We start from the raw sequence: 14,368 nt of genomic DNA, 5'->3' as shown, positions 1-14,368 counted from the left end.
ACTGCAGAATCTGGATGTGATGTCACTGTTACCCTCTGGGTCGCTACAGACCACTGCAGAATCTGGATGTGATGTCACTGATACCCTCTGGGTCACTATGGACCACTGCAGAATCTGGATGTGATGTCACTGATACCCTCTGGGTCACTATGGACCACTGCAGAATCTGGATGTGATGTCACTGATACCCTCTGGGTCACTATGGACCACTGTAGATTATGGATGTGATGTCACTGATACCCTCTGGGTCACTATGGACCCCTGCAGAATCTGGATGTGATGTCACTGATACCCTCTGGGTCACTACAGACCACTGCAGAATCTGGATGTGATGTCACTGATACCCTCTGGGTCACTATGGACCACTGCAGAATCTGGATGTGATGTCACTGATACCCTCTGGGTCACTATGGACCACTGCAGAATCTGGATGTGATGTCACTGATACCCTCTGGGTCACTATGGACCACTGTAGATTATGGATGTGATGTCACTGATACCCTCTGGGTCACTATGGACCCCTGCAGAATCTGGATGTGATGTCACTGATACCCTCTGGGTCACTACAGACCACTGCAGAATCTGGATGTGATGTCACTGATACCCTCTGGGTCACTATGGACCCCTGCAGAATCTGGATGTGATGTCACTGATACCCTCTGGGTCACTATGGACCACTGCAGAATCTGGATGTGATGTCACTGATACCCTCTGGGTCACTATGGACCACTGTAGATTATGGATGTGATGTCACTGATACCCTCTGGGTCACTATGGACCCCTGCAGAATCTGGATGTGTGTCACTGATACCCTCTGGGTCACTATGGACCACCGTGGAATCTGGATGTGATGTCACTGATACCCTCTGGGTCACTACAGACCACTGCAGAATCTGGATGTGATGTCACTGATACCCTCTGGGTCACTATGGACCACTGTAGATTATGGATGTGATGTCACTGATACCCTCTGGGTCACTATGGACCCCTGCAGAATCTGATGTGTTAAAACCATTTTACTCTCCTTTTTCTTTACAAAAAAGTAAATTGAACAATTTTGTTGGACAGTGATAAATGGTCTTTCATCTGATATATACTGCATTTTTGTGCATTCTTTAGCTTTAACCTATAGATTTAATTATCAGATTAATGCTTTATCATTTACATATAATTCTGACACATCAAGTAGTTTGACATCATCACCCTGCAGTGAATGAGTCATAAAGATAAAATGACTCTCAAGTCGGGCAAAGTGTAATCATGAAATAATCCAACTCAACAAGGCCTCCTAATTGTTTTAGCAAAGCATGCATAATGTATATAAAAACAAATTGCTCAAACTTTTTGTCTTTACTTTGTTTAGCATGTGGGTGTGTTAGGTATGTAACAATACTATGGTTCCTGCCACAGCAGTGACTATAGAGTGCAGCACTACATTGCCAGTTGGCCTGATGCTATGTATTTGTTGACCTATTTGATTGGATTACATGCCGTACTCAAGAGTATTTCACTTATACGACAGGAGTCTGCATTATTACACGAGGAAACCAGAGTGGGGAGGAGTTTGGAGCGGGGAGACCCACAATCTTCTGCAGGTTACTAGCAGACCTTCCTACATATGACTGGAGATGAAACTATCATGAACTGTATATGAACTCACAGCAACAGCATTGGTGAGAGGCTCCTGAGTCATTGTGCTGCACAAGCTGGCTAACCACTAGGCCCTGGTTCTGTATTATGCAAATACATGCAGACAGTTGACCTTTCACATTGACACTACAGATGGGGAGCCAGATGTTTATTTGATTTGATGTATGCACGATGGCCATCACTTCCATCTTGGCATAAGTCATTGTCCACCCCTTCACCAGAAAGCACAGAAATCTAGAAATCGTATTGTGCATGCTAGTTCAACTAGCTGATTTAAAATGATCACCTTCAGTGTACCTTACAGGGAGCAAATGAGTTATTCCCCTTCATGTGCTTAAAGTGGGGAGTTATGCCCCTTGATCCTCGCTTTATAATGAACAGGACTGATTGATTTGATTGATTGAATGAACTATAACATGACACTCAAGAATATCTCACTTATATGATGAGAGTAAGACTTATCCTTGGATTTTTTTTTTTTTTTTTTTTTTTTTGATTGGTATTTTACGCCGTACTCAAGAATATTTCACTTATACGACAGCGGCCAGCATTATGGTGGGTGGAAACCGGGCAGAGCCCGGAGGAAACCCACGACCATCCGCAGGTTGCTGGAAGACCTTCCCACTTACGGCCGGAGAGGAAGCCAGCATGAGCTGGACTTGAACTCACAGCGACCGCATTGGTGAGAGGCTCCTGGGTCATTACGCTGTGCTAGCGCGCTAACCGACTGAGCCATGGAGGCCCCGACTTATCCTTGGAAGAAAATGAAGTGCACGAAATACTAGTAAACCACTGGGTGGAGGCAAATAAATGAACTTCCCGCCGTAACAGATCCTCACCTGGGCAACAATATTAACACATTGAAAAACCATTGAGAAAGTTGTGATCTTGATTTTATTTCTTATGTTAAAACATGATAACAGTCAAGTGGGAGAGGATGAAAAAAAAATGCAAATTTGTCAGATTCTTAGTACATGTGATAGTTCCAACAATGTGTCCCTTGGGTATTTCAAAAGTTTACAAGCAACAAATACACTATTCTCATACAAGTCGTACATTAACACTTGAACAAAAAAACAGAAATGAAATGCTGAAACTATGACAAAAGCATCTAGGTTCATTCATCAGACAGGAACCACAAGCTGTAAAACTCTATTCCTCACTTTCCATCACTGCCAAGTGCATAAATCATAATCAGAGACTTTCTTGGCAAAACAGACATCTGCTCTGGACACATCTTGACTCTGCTCTAAAACGGTCACTACTGTGTTTTTCCAATTTCAAAACCAAAATCTGTTGATGGTGTTTCAAGACATCACTTAATTTTTTTGGCTTTCATGAGTGTAGATACCCTCCTCCGGTGCAACTTCCGTAGCCTACCCCAGTAATAAAAGCTATCTGGGTCTAGTTCTGACAAGTCAGGGGGTTTTCTATCTGTCCGTAAAGTCCACAACCAATCTGGATACTCCGAATCAGGTTTTAACTCTGGGTCCTGTCCCGTCACATATATGTTTGCTCCACAGCAATATTTCACAAGTTTTTCTGGGTCAGTTTCTACTTCCATCTCAATCTTTGGTGAAATACTGGTGCCTGCTTTCCCTGATCCAACTGAAAAAAAAAAGAAGAGAGTTTAGGTTTTTTGCAGCATGCTGCAGTTTTAATCAGAAGTCGCTCCATTTAGAATGATTAAAGAGATTCCATGTGTATGATTGCATATGATGGTCAGTAGTTCATGCACACACAATGGCATGTACATCTACAGGTAAAAGTGAAAACGGAGAAAACATTTCAAAGACTTTGTTCGTCAAAATAGCATTTAACATGAGCTGACCTGGCAAAAAGAAGACCATACCATTAGCAACACTGTCTAGAAACTCTTAATCATTTTACATGGAGCAATTTCTGACCACTACTGCAGCTATGCTTATCACTATGCTGCTATGCTTATCACAATATCTGCTGTAAGTTCTAGTCACAAAATTCATATTTATTAAATCATCTATGGCTGGCTGCATTAAGTATTCCTGAGGGAAGAATCTTCTGTATATTGACAAACTGAAGATGTCTACATGTAGGTTCATGTGATACACTACTGTATGGAAATGTTATGACAATGCTAATTTATCCAATAATCCAAAATAAAACCAGGGCAACAGAGATTACCAATTGTCTATTAAGAGAATTAAATTTGGATGTTTTGAGTTGTTCTCTCTTTACAAAACTTGTAAATGAAATAATAGAGGCCTTGTTTCAATAAAATAGTAAAGATGAAAATCAAATTTGACAGTAAAATTGAACGGGGGGGGGGGAGTAATAAAACAACATGTTTCCAAACCCCTAATTTACCCCAAACTGCAAATGTCATTGTCAGTCACAACTGACAGGATTTCTACTGCAAACGACGCACTACACATTTAGAACACTTCCTGCAATAGACAAGGCAATGACATCTATGTCTTAGAAACAGTATCACCCCTAAGAACTTCGTAGCATCATACTGTGTAAGTTCGCCAGACGAACTGTCTATCAACAGAAAATGTCAGTACAAAAATGAACAAGGAAGCGAAAACTGAGCCCCTTGTAATGCCGCCAAATATATAACTTGAAGTCACTTCCTTTCACGACTACGAAAGAGCTATCAATTGGTTCACAACAAGTAATATACCTCCGATCTTTTTGGCATAACCGGCACTTGATGTCTGGAGTACACAACCTAGTCGAGACATGACACCTGAGCTTCTTTGCCACAGAGGAAAACACCGCGCAGCCATCCTTCTGTCAGCTAAACACTCTCCACACAGAGGTTTAGATACTGAAGTTCGTCTGAATTCAGCCGACCTGCTCGGAGACTCATGCAACACACGTGAGAGATTCGGCTGCTGTGAATTGACAAGCGAACACAAAACTAGCACTGAATGTTTTCAACTTCTTCAAGTTGATCGAAATTTAGCAAAATCCAACGTAAGCTCGTGAGGTTAGTAAAGCACGAATAATTGATTCAGTTAGCAGTAATAAGCCAGCTGATTGGTTGTTAATGAAAATGTCCTTCATTAGATAAATCTGTCACTAAATAAGGCACTCTAGTTTAGCACCTGATGTGTACATATGATGTTTGCATATATGCACGTTACTTAAGGTTGTAGTTACCAGGTCTCCATGATTCAGAAGTGTTTTTCAAGATGTATATGCAAACATGGAATTGAAACTTCCCAAAATAAAATGTATTGTACAAGTGTATACATACGTGTACATGTAGACCTACAAAAGGTTGACAATTTGCTAATGCACAGGTGTACATACAGGCCTCCATGAGGTTGATACATGTAAATGAGGATGACAAATCCCCAATATCCAAGTGAATGAGGATGGCAAATCCCTGATGTACATGCAGATACACAATTAATGATAACAAATCTAGTATACTAGGCCTTGGGATGCATACACAAAGTTGACAGTTCTGTAATATGTATAATTCCAACACAACCACAGATTGCCAAATCTAGAACTGATCATTGCTAACTTTTGACAGCGTAATAACAGTCAGCCTGAGCCAGAGACACACTCTCCCGTGTTAACAGTAAAATTTTCTTATGTGTAGAGGAAGATCACCATGAGCAGTTTAACCCTGGAGGTGTGCCCCTGTGAGGGGACTGACAGAGGCACCCAGAGATGTCGCCTGGACGTGGAGTACATGAAGATACTGAAGGCCACACTGGGAACGTTTGTGAAAATTTGTTATGAGAGAGACGTTTTCATCTGTACCTTGTGGCCATCAAAGCAAATAGGGGATCCATGCGTTAGACTAGATAAGGTTGTCATGGTAACAGCAACAAAAGACGAAGTGCGAGAAGGAGAAACAGTACCAAGCATTGAAGTTATAAATGCATCACCTTGTACATACATTAAAGTATCTGTGATAGTGAAAGAAATTTCTCAGGTAAAAAAGTTAAAACTTATGTTGAAACGTGTGGAGAAGCATTGCAGAAACTGCTTGTTAAATCTGTGTGTTGTGTTCAAAGCAGAAGTCAACATGGAACATTCCAAGCTTGCCCAGTGCTATGGTTTTTCTGGTTTTGTCATTCATGCGTGCAGTTCCCAAAGAAACACTGTTGCCGCAGTGGTGTCAGAAGACACTGAAATTGAAATCTCTGAAGTCTTAAGCAAGGAAAGGTTTGAACTGAGAAAAAGTCGTGATTTTTGCAGATTAGGAGGTGTTGACAAACCAGTGAGAGACCTAATTGAAATTGTGAAATTGAGCGAACGATATCAGGTTGTCAAAAGCATGTTCATGGAGTTTCCTCGTGGTGTTTTGTTGCGTGGCCCTCCAGGCTGTGGAAAGACAACTCTGGTGAAACAGGTGGCTTGTGAATGTGATGCTTTCATTGTGACGATAAACGGACCAGAAATCTTGGGCTCGCATCCTGGTGAAAGTGAGGAAAATCTAAGAACTATGTTCGAAAGAGCTTGTAATTTGAGTGAAGAAGGCAGCTGTATTTTGTTCATTGATGAGATTGACAGTCTGTGTCCAAAGAAAGGCTCTGGCATCAGTTCTGCTGAGTCACGCCTGACCTGTCAACTCGTAGCTCTAATGGACGGTATACAGTCAAGATCACGGTTAACTGTTATTGGAGCAACCAATCAACCTCATCATCTGGACCCTTCTGTCCGCAGACCAGGGCGTTTTGATAGAGAGGTACGCTCAGCTCTGATTCTGGCGATTACAGCCATTGTCAGTTAATTTTCACTTATTATCCACCTTCTCTGGTGAACAAAAATGAACATATGTAGATGCACTGCATCATGGAATTGAAACATCCCTTATTCAAATTAATTGTAAGTTAAATGAGTTGTCTGCTATGTGTAGGAGCAAGGGGGCCTCCTTGGCTGTGGGGTTAGCAGGCCAGCACGGCACAATGACTCAGGTGCCGCTCAAAAAAATGTTTGCTGTGAGTTCATGTCCAGCTCATGCTGACTTCCTCTCCGGCCATAAGTGGGAAGGTCTGCCAGCAACCTGCAGATAGTTGTGGGTTTACCCCGGAGTACTGTGTAAAACACCTATCAAATAAGTATAAAGGAACAAAGATGAAATTGTTAGCATTATGAAAACTACCTCCTGTACGGTGTAAAACACCTATCAAATACGTATAAAGGAACAAAGATGAAATTGTTAGTATTATGAAAACTACCTCCTGTACGGTGTAAAACACCTATCAAATAAGTATAAAGGAACAAAGATGAAATTGTTAGCATTATGAAAACTACCTCCTGTACGGTGTAAAACACCTATCAAATAAGTATAAAGGAACAAAGATGAAATTGTTAGCATTATGAAAACTACCTCCTGTACGGTGTAAAACACCTATCAAATAAGTATAAAGGAACAAAGATGAAATTGTTAGCATTATGAAAACTACCTCCTGTACGGTGTAAAGCACCTATCAAATAAGTATAAAGGAACAAAGATGAAATTGTTAGCATTATGAAAACTACCTCCTGGATTTTAATTTTTCATAACTGATCATAATTTTGGTACTGTTATGTTATGAAGTTTGTCCTGATAAAGGGTACTTTAATCACCATTTATTTTTTTTTCCTCTCTACCTGAAGGTATTGATTAACATACCCACTGATGCAGAAAGACTGGATATCCTAAAAGTCCACAGCAGTTGTCTGCCCCTGGATGAGAATGTAGATTTCAGGCAGCTGTCAATCTGGACAAAAGGTTACGTGGGTGCTGATTTGTCTAATCTCTGCCAGGAAGCTGCTTATCTGGCTTTAGCAGAGACAAAGGTCAGCCAGGTACTTGTATATATCCTTTGTACTCATTGGTCCTTGATGATATGCATCTACTTGTATAGTGGTAAAATTTGTACAACGTGCTTTTTATTGAGAGATTAACTGCTCTGTCTCAGAATTCTACAATATGACTTGTGCACATCAGCGAATATTTAATCTTGCTTCAGAATTTTGTAACTTTATTTTTTTTACCTTTGACCATAAGTGATGTATATACATATTCATAATCAGTTCTTTAGTATGGCATTGCTACAACAATCAAATAAATTTATTTACTCAAGTGTTTTTTTTGGTGTTTTACACCGTACTCAATAATATTTCATTTGTATGACAGTGGCAAGCAATATGGTGGGTGAAATCCCAGCAGAATCCAATGGAAACCCACGACCATCCACAGGCTGCTGACAGACTTTCCCACATAAGGCCGCAAAGGCCTTATATGAACACCTGCCTTTACAAGACTAATATGAATAAGAAACCATAGAAATGAACATTACATAAACGTAAAATAAAATATTTATGATAAAAAAAAGTGCATGAAAATTTTTAAATATTTTGTTTCCAGAATGATAAGGAAATAACCAGAGTGGCAATGAAGCATTTCAGAGAGGCTTTTGGGAAGATTGTACCATCCACACAGAGAGGATCTGATGCACTGGTGGATTTAAAACCGGTCAGCTGGAATGACATTGGAGGGTTGGAGAAGGTCAAAGGTCAGATTATGCAGGTGTGTGTGACATTGTTTAGATAAATAACTGTATACATTTGCTCATCTGAGATGATTTCTCTACCTGTACATCACTGCGAAATGCATATATGTACTATTCATCAGAAACATGTAATCTTTATCACAAAGTTTATGAGATGTCCAGCTAGGGAGGATTGTTTACCCAAGTCACTCCATGTAGATGTATAAGCTGCTGTGATATAATAGAAAAAAGTCCCTTGTATTCCATCAAACCATTAGCAAAATAAGTAAAGTAATGATCAGCAGGGAGCATTCCAGTAAGACTTATTGAACTTGTGGTTTGTGACATTAATAAAAAAAGTGTGTGATAAAAGCTAGAGCACCTGCTTTTTTCCCCCTTAAACTATTAGATAAAGTCTTTGTGAATATCGTAAGGCTCATTTTATTTTGAACCTATCAAGTGCAAGCACAGTCAAGATACTAGAAGGCCTCAGGAATTAAATGTTGCCATTTTTTCACATATTAATTCTCCATTTTATCTCAGTATCTTCCCTGTCAATTAAGGATAAAGCCAAAATTTGAATGTTAAATACCTTCAGTTTGAAGAAATCTCATACAAACACCAAACATGTGTGACAACACCATTTATTAGTTTAGATAGTAAACTATGTACTTAGTCAATAAGTTTGTGAAAATGTTCAAAATTGGTAAATTGGTAAAATTTGCATTTTGAAAAACAAAAATTTTGCAGTTTTTTCTTATTTTCACTAAAATGAATATTTTGACCTAGACTTGACAAAATGCTAAATTTAGCTTAAGGTACACTTTATTTGACACATTTACCTAAAATAACTTTCATGTAAAACTGCATTTTTTCCCACATTTGTTATGGATCTCTTACCTGTGTATACAGGCTGTGGAATGGCCGATGCGGTATCCAGATGCATTCAGAAGGATGGGTGTTCCCCAGCCCCGGGGAATCCTCCTGTATGGACCCCCAGGCTGTTGTAAGACCACCCTGGTGAGAGCAGCAGCTACAGCTTGTCAGGCCACGTTCCTGTCAGTCAGCAGTGCTCACCTATTCTCTCCCTTTGTAGGTGATGCTGAGAGAGTGGTGTCTGAGGTAAGGTGCCTTGATATGTTATGGCAGAGTTCATGGTAGCTCTTGTTCCACAGGAGGTGTTACTTGATTTGTTTATTGACATAATTAAGTAACTTGTCTCAGTGGTAAAACAGCATTAAGCGACACCAATTTTATTTTGTGTTTATCGTTGGTCCGACACTAAAAAATCCCAAAATGAAATAAAGGCAGAATTGAAAATCCATGATTTTATTTTGCCCAATCTTTATATATTTATTATATTTCCTGTTTTTCAAGGCTTTCAAATGATGGAAATATGCCTTCAACAGGAAAATATTCTGGGGCAATGCACTGAAAAAAAGATCTATTCTGCAATAATTGAAACTGGTTTGGCGTTAACCAGAAGGGGTATTTATACTGTCAGTCTGTTAGACATGATCACTTACACCTTACATGTACTTTAGGCAGGTGAACTTAAAACATATAAATCTGGATAGAAACATGCATTGCGTAAATATGCAACCAGCAGTCTTGTGAAATAACAGAATAGCTGAAACAAAAACTTGATAAATTTATGTCTCAGTCTTGTCCGGGACTTGTATTCCATTTTTTGCCACCTGCAATGTGTTACATGTACATGTTAATGTTATCAAGCATGTGAATGTCACAGCCCAACATGAGAAAACAGCTTCAGTGTCACTGGTTTTCCCAATGAACAGTTACTAAGTCAGGTTGATTTATTTCTTTGATTGATGTTTTAAGCCATGCTCAAGAATATTTCAATTATACAAGGGCTGCCAGCATAATATAGGGATGAATCTGGGCAGGGCCCAGGGAAAACCCACAACTATGACACATACAGGTGGAGAGGAAGCCAGCAGTAGGTGGACTTGAACTCACAGCGACCACATTGGTGAGGGACTCCTAGGTCATTGCACTGCACCTAGGTTAGGTGGGGATGTGGATATGGTCATGAGACTTCATTGTAATATGTGTACTGCAGAAGGAAATGATGAAGTTAAACTCTTTTGGCTTTATAGGGTAATGTGGTAAACATTATTATTGTAGTTTCACTACAATAAAATTTCACACTAAAAATGTTTTTTTGGAGGCAGTAGTCATATACTATTACTTCTGGTGTGAAAGTTTTCAAGTAGAATATCATCCTACCGTCCAAACGCAACACCTTTCTGAGATCAATACAACTCTCAGAGTTTGGCACAATGAGTACTTTAGTGGTGGCTGAAAGCTTAGGTCAAACACTGATAGACTAACTTGTGAATGGTATAAAGGCTTAACTTGCAATAATGTGGTTTCCATCATCTAAATGCAGTAGCCTAATTTTACGTAAGAAAAAACTTTGATTTTTGCGACAAAATATCATTGGTTGGATTAGCCATTTTCAGGCCCTACTAAATAGTATAATATTATCACTCAACACAGAATAATGCTGTCAGGATATGCTTGAGTAAACACGTTGCAAGCATGCGAATAGTTTGAAGAATTACAGTATATGTTCCAGATAACTAAAGAAGAACTTTGTGTGTCAAATGTGAAAAATTGAAATTGTGACTGCATACACAGGTGTTCCAGAGAACAAGAATGGGAGCGCCAGCCATCTTGTTTCTGGATGAAATAGATGCTGTTGCTGGGAAGCGCTCTGAGGCTGGCAGACAGAAGGGTGTGCAGGAACGATTACTCTCCACCCTCCTCAATGAGATGGACGGAGTGGGCGTGAGGGTGGATGACAAGGTCACCACCACCATGGGGCAGCACCAGCGGATTGCAGAGGGTCAGGAGGCTCACCAGAACGAAACCATGGTAACCAGAGTGAAATATTGTGAAGTTAGTGAACAAATCTGTATAAGCCCTGACCAGCTAACCTGAGTGTTGCAGGATTGAATATACAATCTTAGACAGCGGTGTGTGTCGACTCTCCAACAAAGCAGTTGGTAGCTAACATAAAATCAAATGTTTTAGCTGTGTTAGTTTGTGGGAGCCCTCACCTTATCTCGCCTGAATCTGCTTGAACTCAAAAGACTTGTGAAAATTTCCCCAGTTTACTGTGTTTGCCCTCAAAATTCACCCATACATTTTTAGACACAAGTGAAAAGGCCCCAAAATTATTATTTTTGGTGTGGAAGCTTACATTTTCCCAATATATCATCCTGCCTTCCAGTAAAACTTCAAAACACTTTTTTAAGATCAGTACAACTCTCAGATATACAGTAGTTTACACCAATGGTATACACGTCAAACTGGTTTTAAGGATACATCAAAATTGGATTCGATCCTTTTGCAGAAATGAAGTAGATCCGATCTGATGCATTATGCCATATCTGGTCTCGTCCAGATGAGGAACCACATCAAATGAATTTCAATCAGGTTTGAAGTCAATGAATGCTATGTACATGTATTGGGTCTTAATTTCCAAACAATGGGCACAATCCTGGAAGAAATTATCTTAGAATAAGTTTTTAAAAAAGAAGAGTGTATTTATTTTCCCATGAACCCAGTTTTAACAAACTCGACCAGTTTGGAAGAACTTAATGGTAAGATTTAGTTGCCAGCATAACTGTGCCTGTTTTAACCTGACAGGGTCCTGAGACACCAGTGGACAACAGCAGTGTTCTAGTTGTGGCTGCCACAAACCGTCCAGATCTGGTGGACGAGGCCTTGCTGAGACCAGGCAGATTTGACAGAATAATTTATGTGCCTTCTCCGGATAAAGAGGTAATGTAGTCTAGGATTCATGGTGATTAATTGGGATTTAATTCTATTGCTGAAAACTGTAATGTTCACATATATATACCTATGACAGTGGTGGCAGAGTGGTCAAAGAGGCTATAGTAGCGATTTAGGCTAAAAATCAATATGTGGAAATCGAGTCAAATTTTTATTATTACTAAGAATATTCAATATAATTACCTTAAACAATATATTCGACCCTTCTGTGCATGTGTTACTGTTCAAAAAGAGAGAAATAAAGTTCCTAAAATTTATAAAGAAGGTCGCATTATACCTTTTTCAAACTTTAAAATCATTTAACACGGTAAATAGTACAGGTATGAGTCTGATATTTACTAAAAATCAATAACTCAAGCCATTTTTGGTAAATACAGATAATTTCATTTGATTAGAGAGTATTTATTTTTTAGAAAGAAATTCTCCGTATAAAAAAAAAGACACTTGCTAGGATACATTGGATGGTCATTCAAACCCAGCCTGGGTAGGGAGTCGAGATTACCCAGCATTCATTGATCTCTGCACCTTGCTGGCAATAAGCAGATCATACAAATCGTATGACTGTTCTGGTAGTCTTGCATGATCTGGAGATCATTTGCCTTCCACGAATAACACACACATTTGTTCATTGCATTGGGGAAAGTTCATCATTTACCTATCAAAGGCTGCTGGTTTATTCTGGGTACTAAAGCTTCCTCCACAAAGAAAACCCCACCATACTGTAATTGTTCAGTTTTTTCAGCCACCTCTGCAGCCAATATGCTGAAACATTCTGACAGAACTGTGAGACGTAGTGAAATAATTTGCACCCTTAACGATACAGACAAATCAGTTTTGGTATGATTTTCATACGAATTGTATGCATAAATTCCACTGAAAAAAGTGTTTTTGTGGTTGAATAGGTTAAAGATTTATGTTAAGTGAATATTTTTCATAACAGACATATCCACGACCCTTGTTTGTAATGTAATGTAATGCTCTTGCTAAAAGTTGTGTGTTGTTTGATAGGCAAGGCAACAGATTCTGGATGTACACATGAAGAAGATGGCAACGTGTGATGTGAACACTGAGAGACTGGCAGAGCTGACTGAGTGGTACACAGGGGCAGATCTGGAGAACCTCTGCAGAGAGGTAAGGCTGGTCACTTACTTGTTGACCTCTTCGGTGGCTAATGGTTAGAGTGTCCACATCAAAGTCTGGAGACACAGGATCAAACCTGGGTCGGGTCGATTGGTGTGAAGCACTGAGAGGTTAGAGCAAGAAAATCAGTATAATATAACTGAGTGGGATGCCATGTTTACACCATGATGCTTCTGTGGCAACAGCACTTCTGCAGCATGGGTTTGGCCTGCCGCAAGAAGACAGTGTATATACACACCTGAGGATATCCATTGTGTTGAGTAGGGCATGAAACCTGAAGCACACATACATACATACATACATACATACATACATACGTACATAGTTGTACGTGATACGAGTGTATTTGTTAATGCCCACTGCCAATAGGTTACTTCCTGGTTACTCGTGGTAATGGGGATTTCACAGACTAAACCTGTCCAAGCTGTGAAGGAGATGAGTAGAATTCACATCTCTGCAGTCGCCTAAATCAACACCAACAGTTGCAGATTACTGGAGGGACCACATTGTGTATTTGTAGTAAAACCCTGAGTTTAGAAACAAACCTTCATCTGTTAACTCACAGAAAGTTCCTACAGTGGTTTGAATGAAATGAGAGGTAATGCTGTTTTTGCTTACAATTTTTTTGTTACATGTATGACGAGGAAACAATTGTTTAACCCTCATGGTTTTTGGTGTTTGTTTTCAGGCTGCGCTGTTGGCTCTGACCCAGGATGGAATAGACGCCGTTAAGGTCACAGGGAATCATTTCACAGATGCCCTGAAGACAGTGAAAGCTTCTCTAAATGAGAGTTTGGTCAAACAATACCACCAGCTTAACATACTTTCTATAAAGAAAAAATGAAAATATATTAAAAATATGCATAATATAAGAAAATGCTCCATTGTATTTCATCTGTCTGTATCAAATGACTGTACTGGGATTTTACCTAGTCAAATTAGTGTGTCGGGCCATTCACTTGAGTAGTAGGTGTTCTCTTTGGAAGAACAAGGCAAATTTGGACCTCTATGGGGAATGGCGAAATCACTGAACTTATCCTAAATGACCTAAAATTTCGCCTGTAATAGGGCATTTTTTAAAGGTGAATGAATGTCACTAAATATTATTTTTGGTGCTGAAACTTACATTTTCTGGTAGAATATCCCATGTTGCAAGCAAACCTCAAAATCTTTCTAAAATCAATAGAACTCATCTTTCTAAAATCAATAGAACTCTCAGAATCAGGAAAAATGGGCAAGTCATCCATGGACGAAATTTATGGTCATTA

General features: G+C 39.5%; 2 protein-coding genes across 2 annotated transcripts; one reads left to right on the top strand and one right to left on the bottom strand.

The window, feature by feature from the left end:
- Positions 1–719: 719 nt before the first annotated feature.
- On the bottom strand, positions 720–4,421 carry LOC135472496 (large ribosomal subunit protein mL54-like). Its single transcript, XM_064752021.1, has 3 exons — positions 4,316–4,421; positions 3,031–3,258; positions 720–841 (listed from the first exon to the last, which is right to left on the bottom strand). The coding sequence occupies exons 1-3, from the start codon at positions 4,419–4,421 to the stop codon at positions 720–722; spliced, it is 456 nt and encodes a 151-aa protein (XP_064608091.1).
- Positions 4,422–4,533: 112 nt separating this feature from the next.
- On the top strand, positions 4,534–13,944 carry LOC135472494 (ATPase family gene 2 protein homolog B-like). The gene is made up of 9 exons (XM_064752019.1): positions 4,534–4,624; positions 5,249–6,343; positions 7,258–7,449; positions 8,012–8,173; positions 9,048–9,257; positions 10,800–11,036; positions 11,823–11,948; positions 12,969–13,091; positions 13,789–13,944. The coding sequence occupies exons 2-9, from the start codon at positions 5,261–5,263 to the stop codon at positions 13,942–13,944; spliced, it is 2,289 nt and encodes a 762-aa protein (XP_064608089.1). The 5' UTR covers positions 4,534–4,624; positions 5,249–5,260.
- The last annotated feature ends 424 nt before the right edge of the window (positions 13,945–14,368 follow it).

Source organism: Liolophura sinensis, chromosome 8 (assembly GCF_032854445.1).
Source record: "Liolophura sinensis isolate JHLJ2023 chromosome 8, CUHK_Ljap_v2, whole genome shotgun sequence".
In the NCBI taxonomy this organism is placed as follows: Eukaryota; Metazoa; Mollusca; class Polyplacophora; order Chitonida; family Chitonidae; genus Liolophura; species Liolophura sinensis.
The sequence above is the reverse complement of the archived record's forward strand: the minus strand, read 5'-3'. Positions and strand labels throughout refer to the sequence as shown.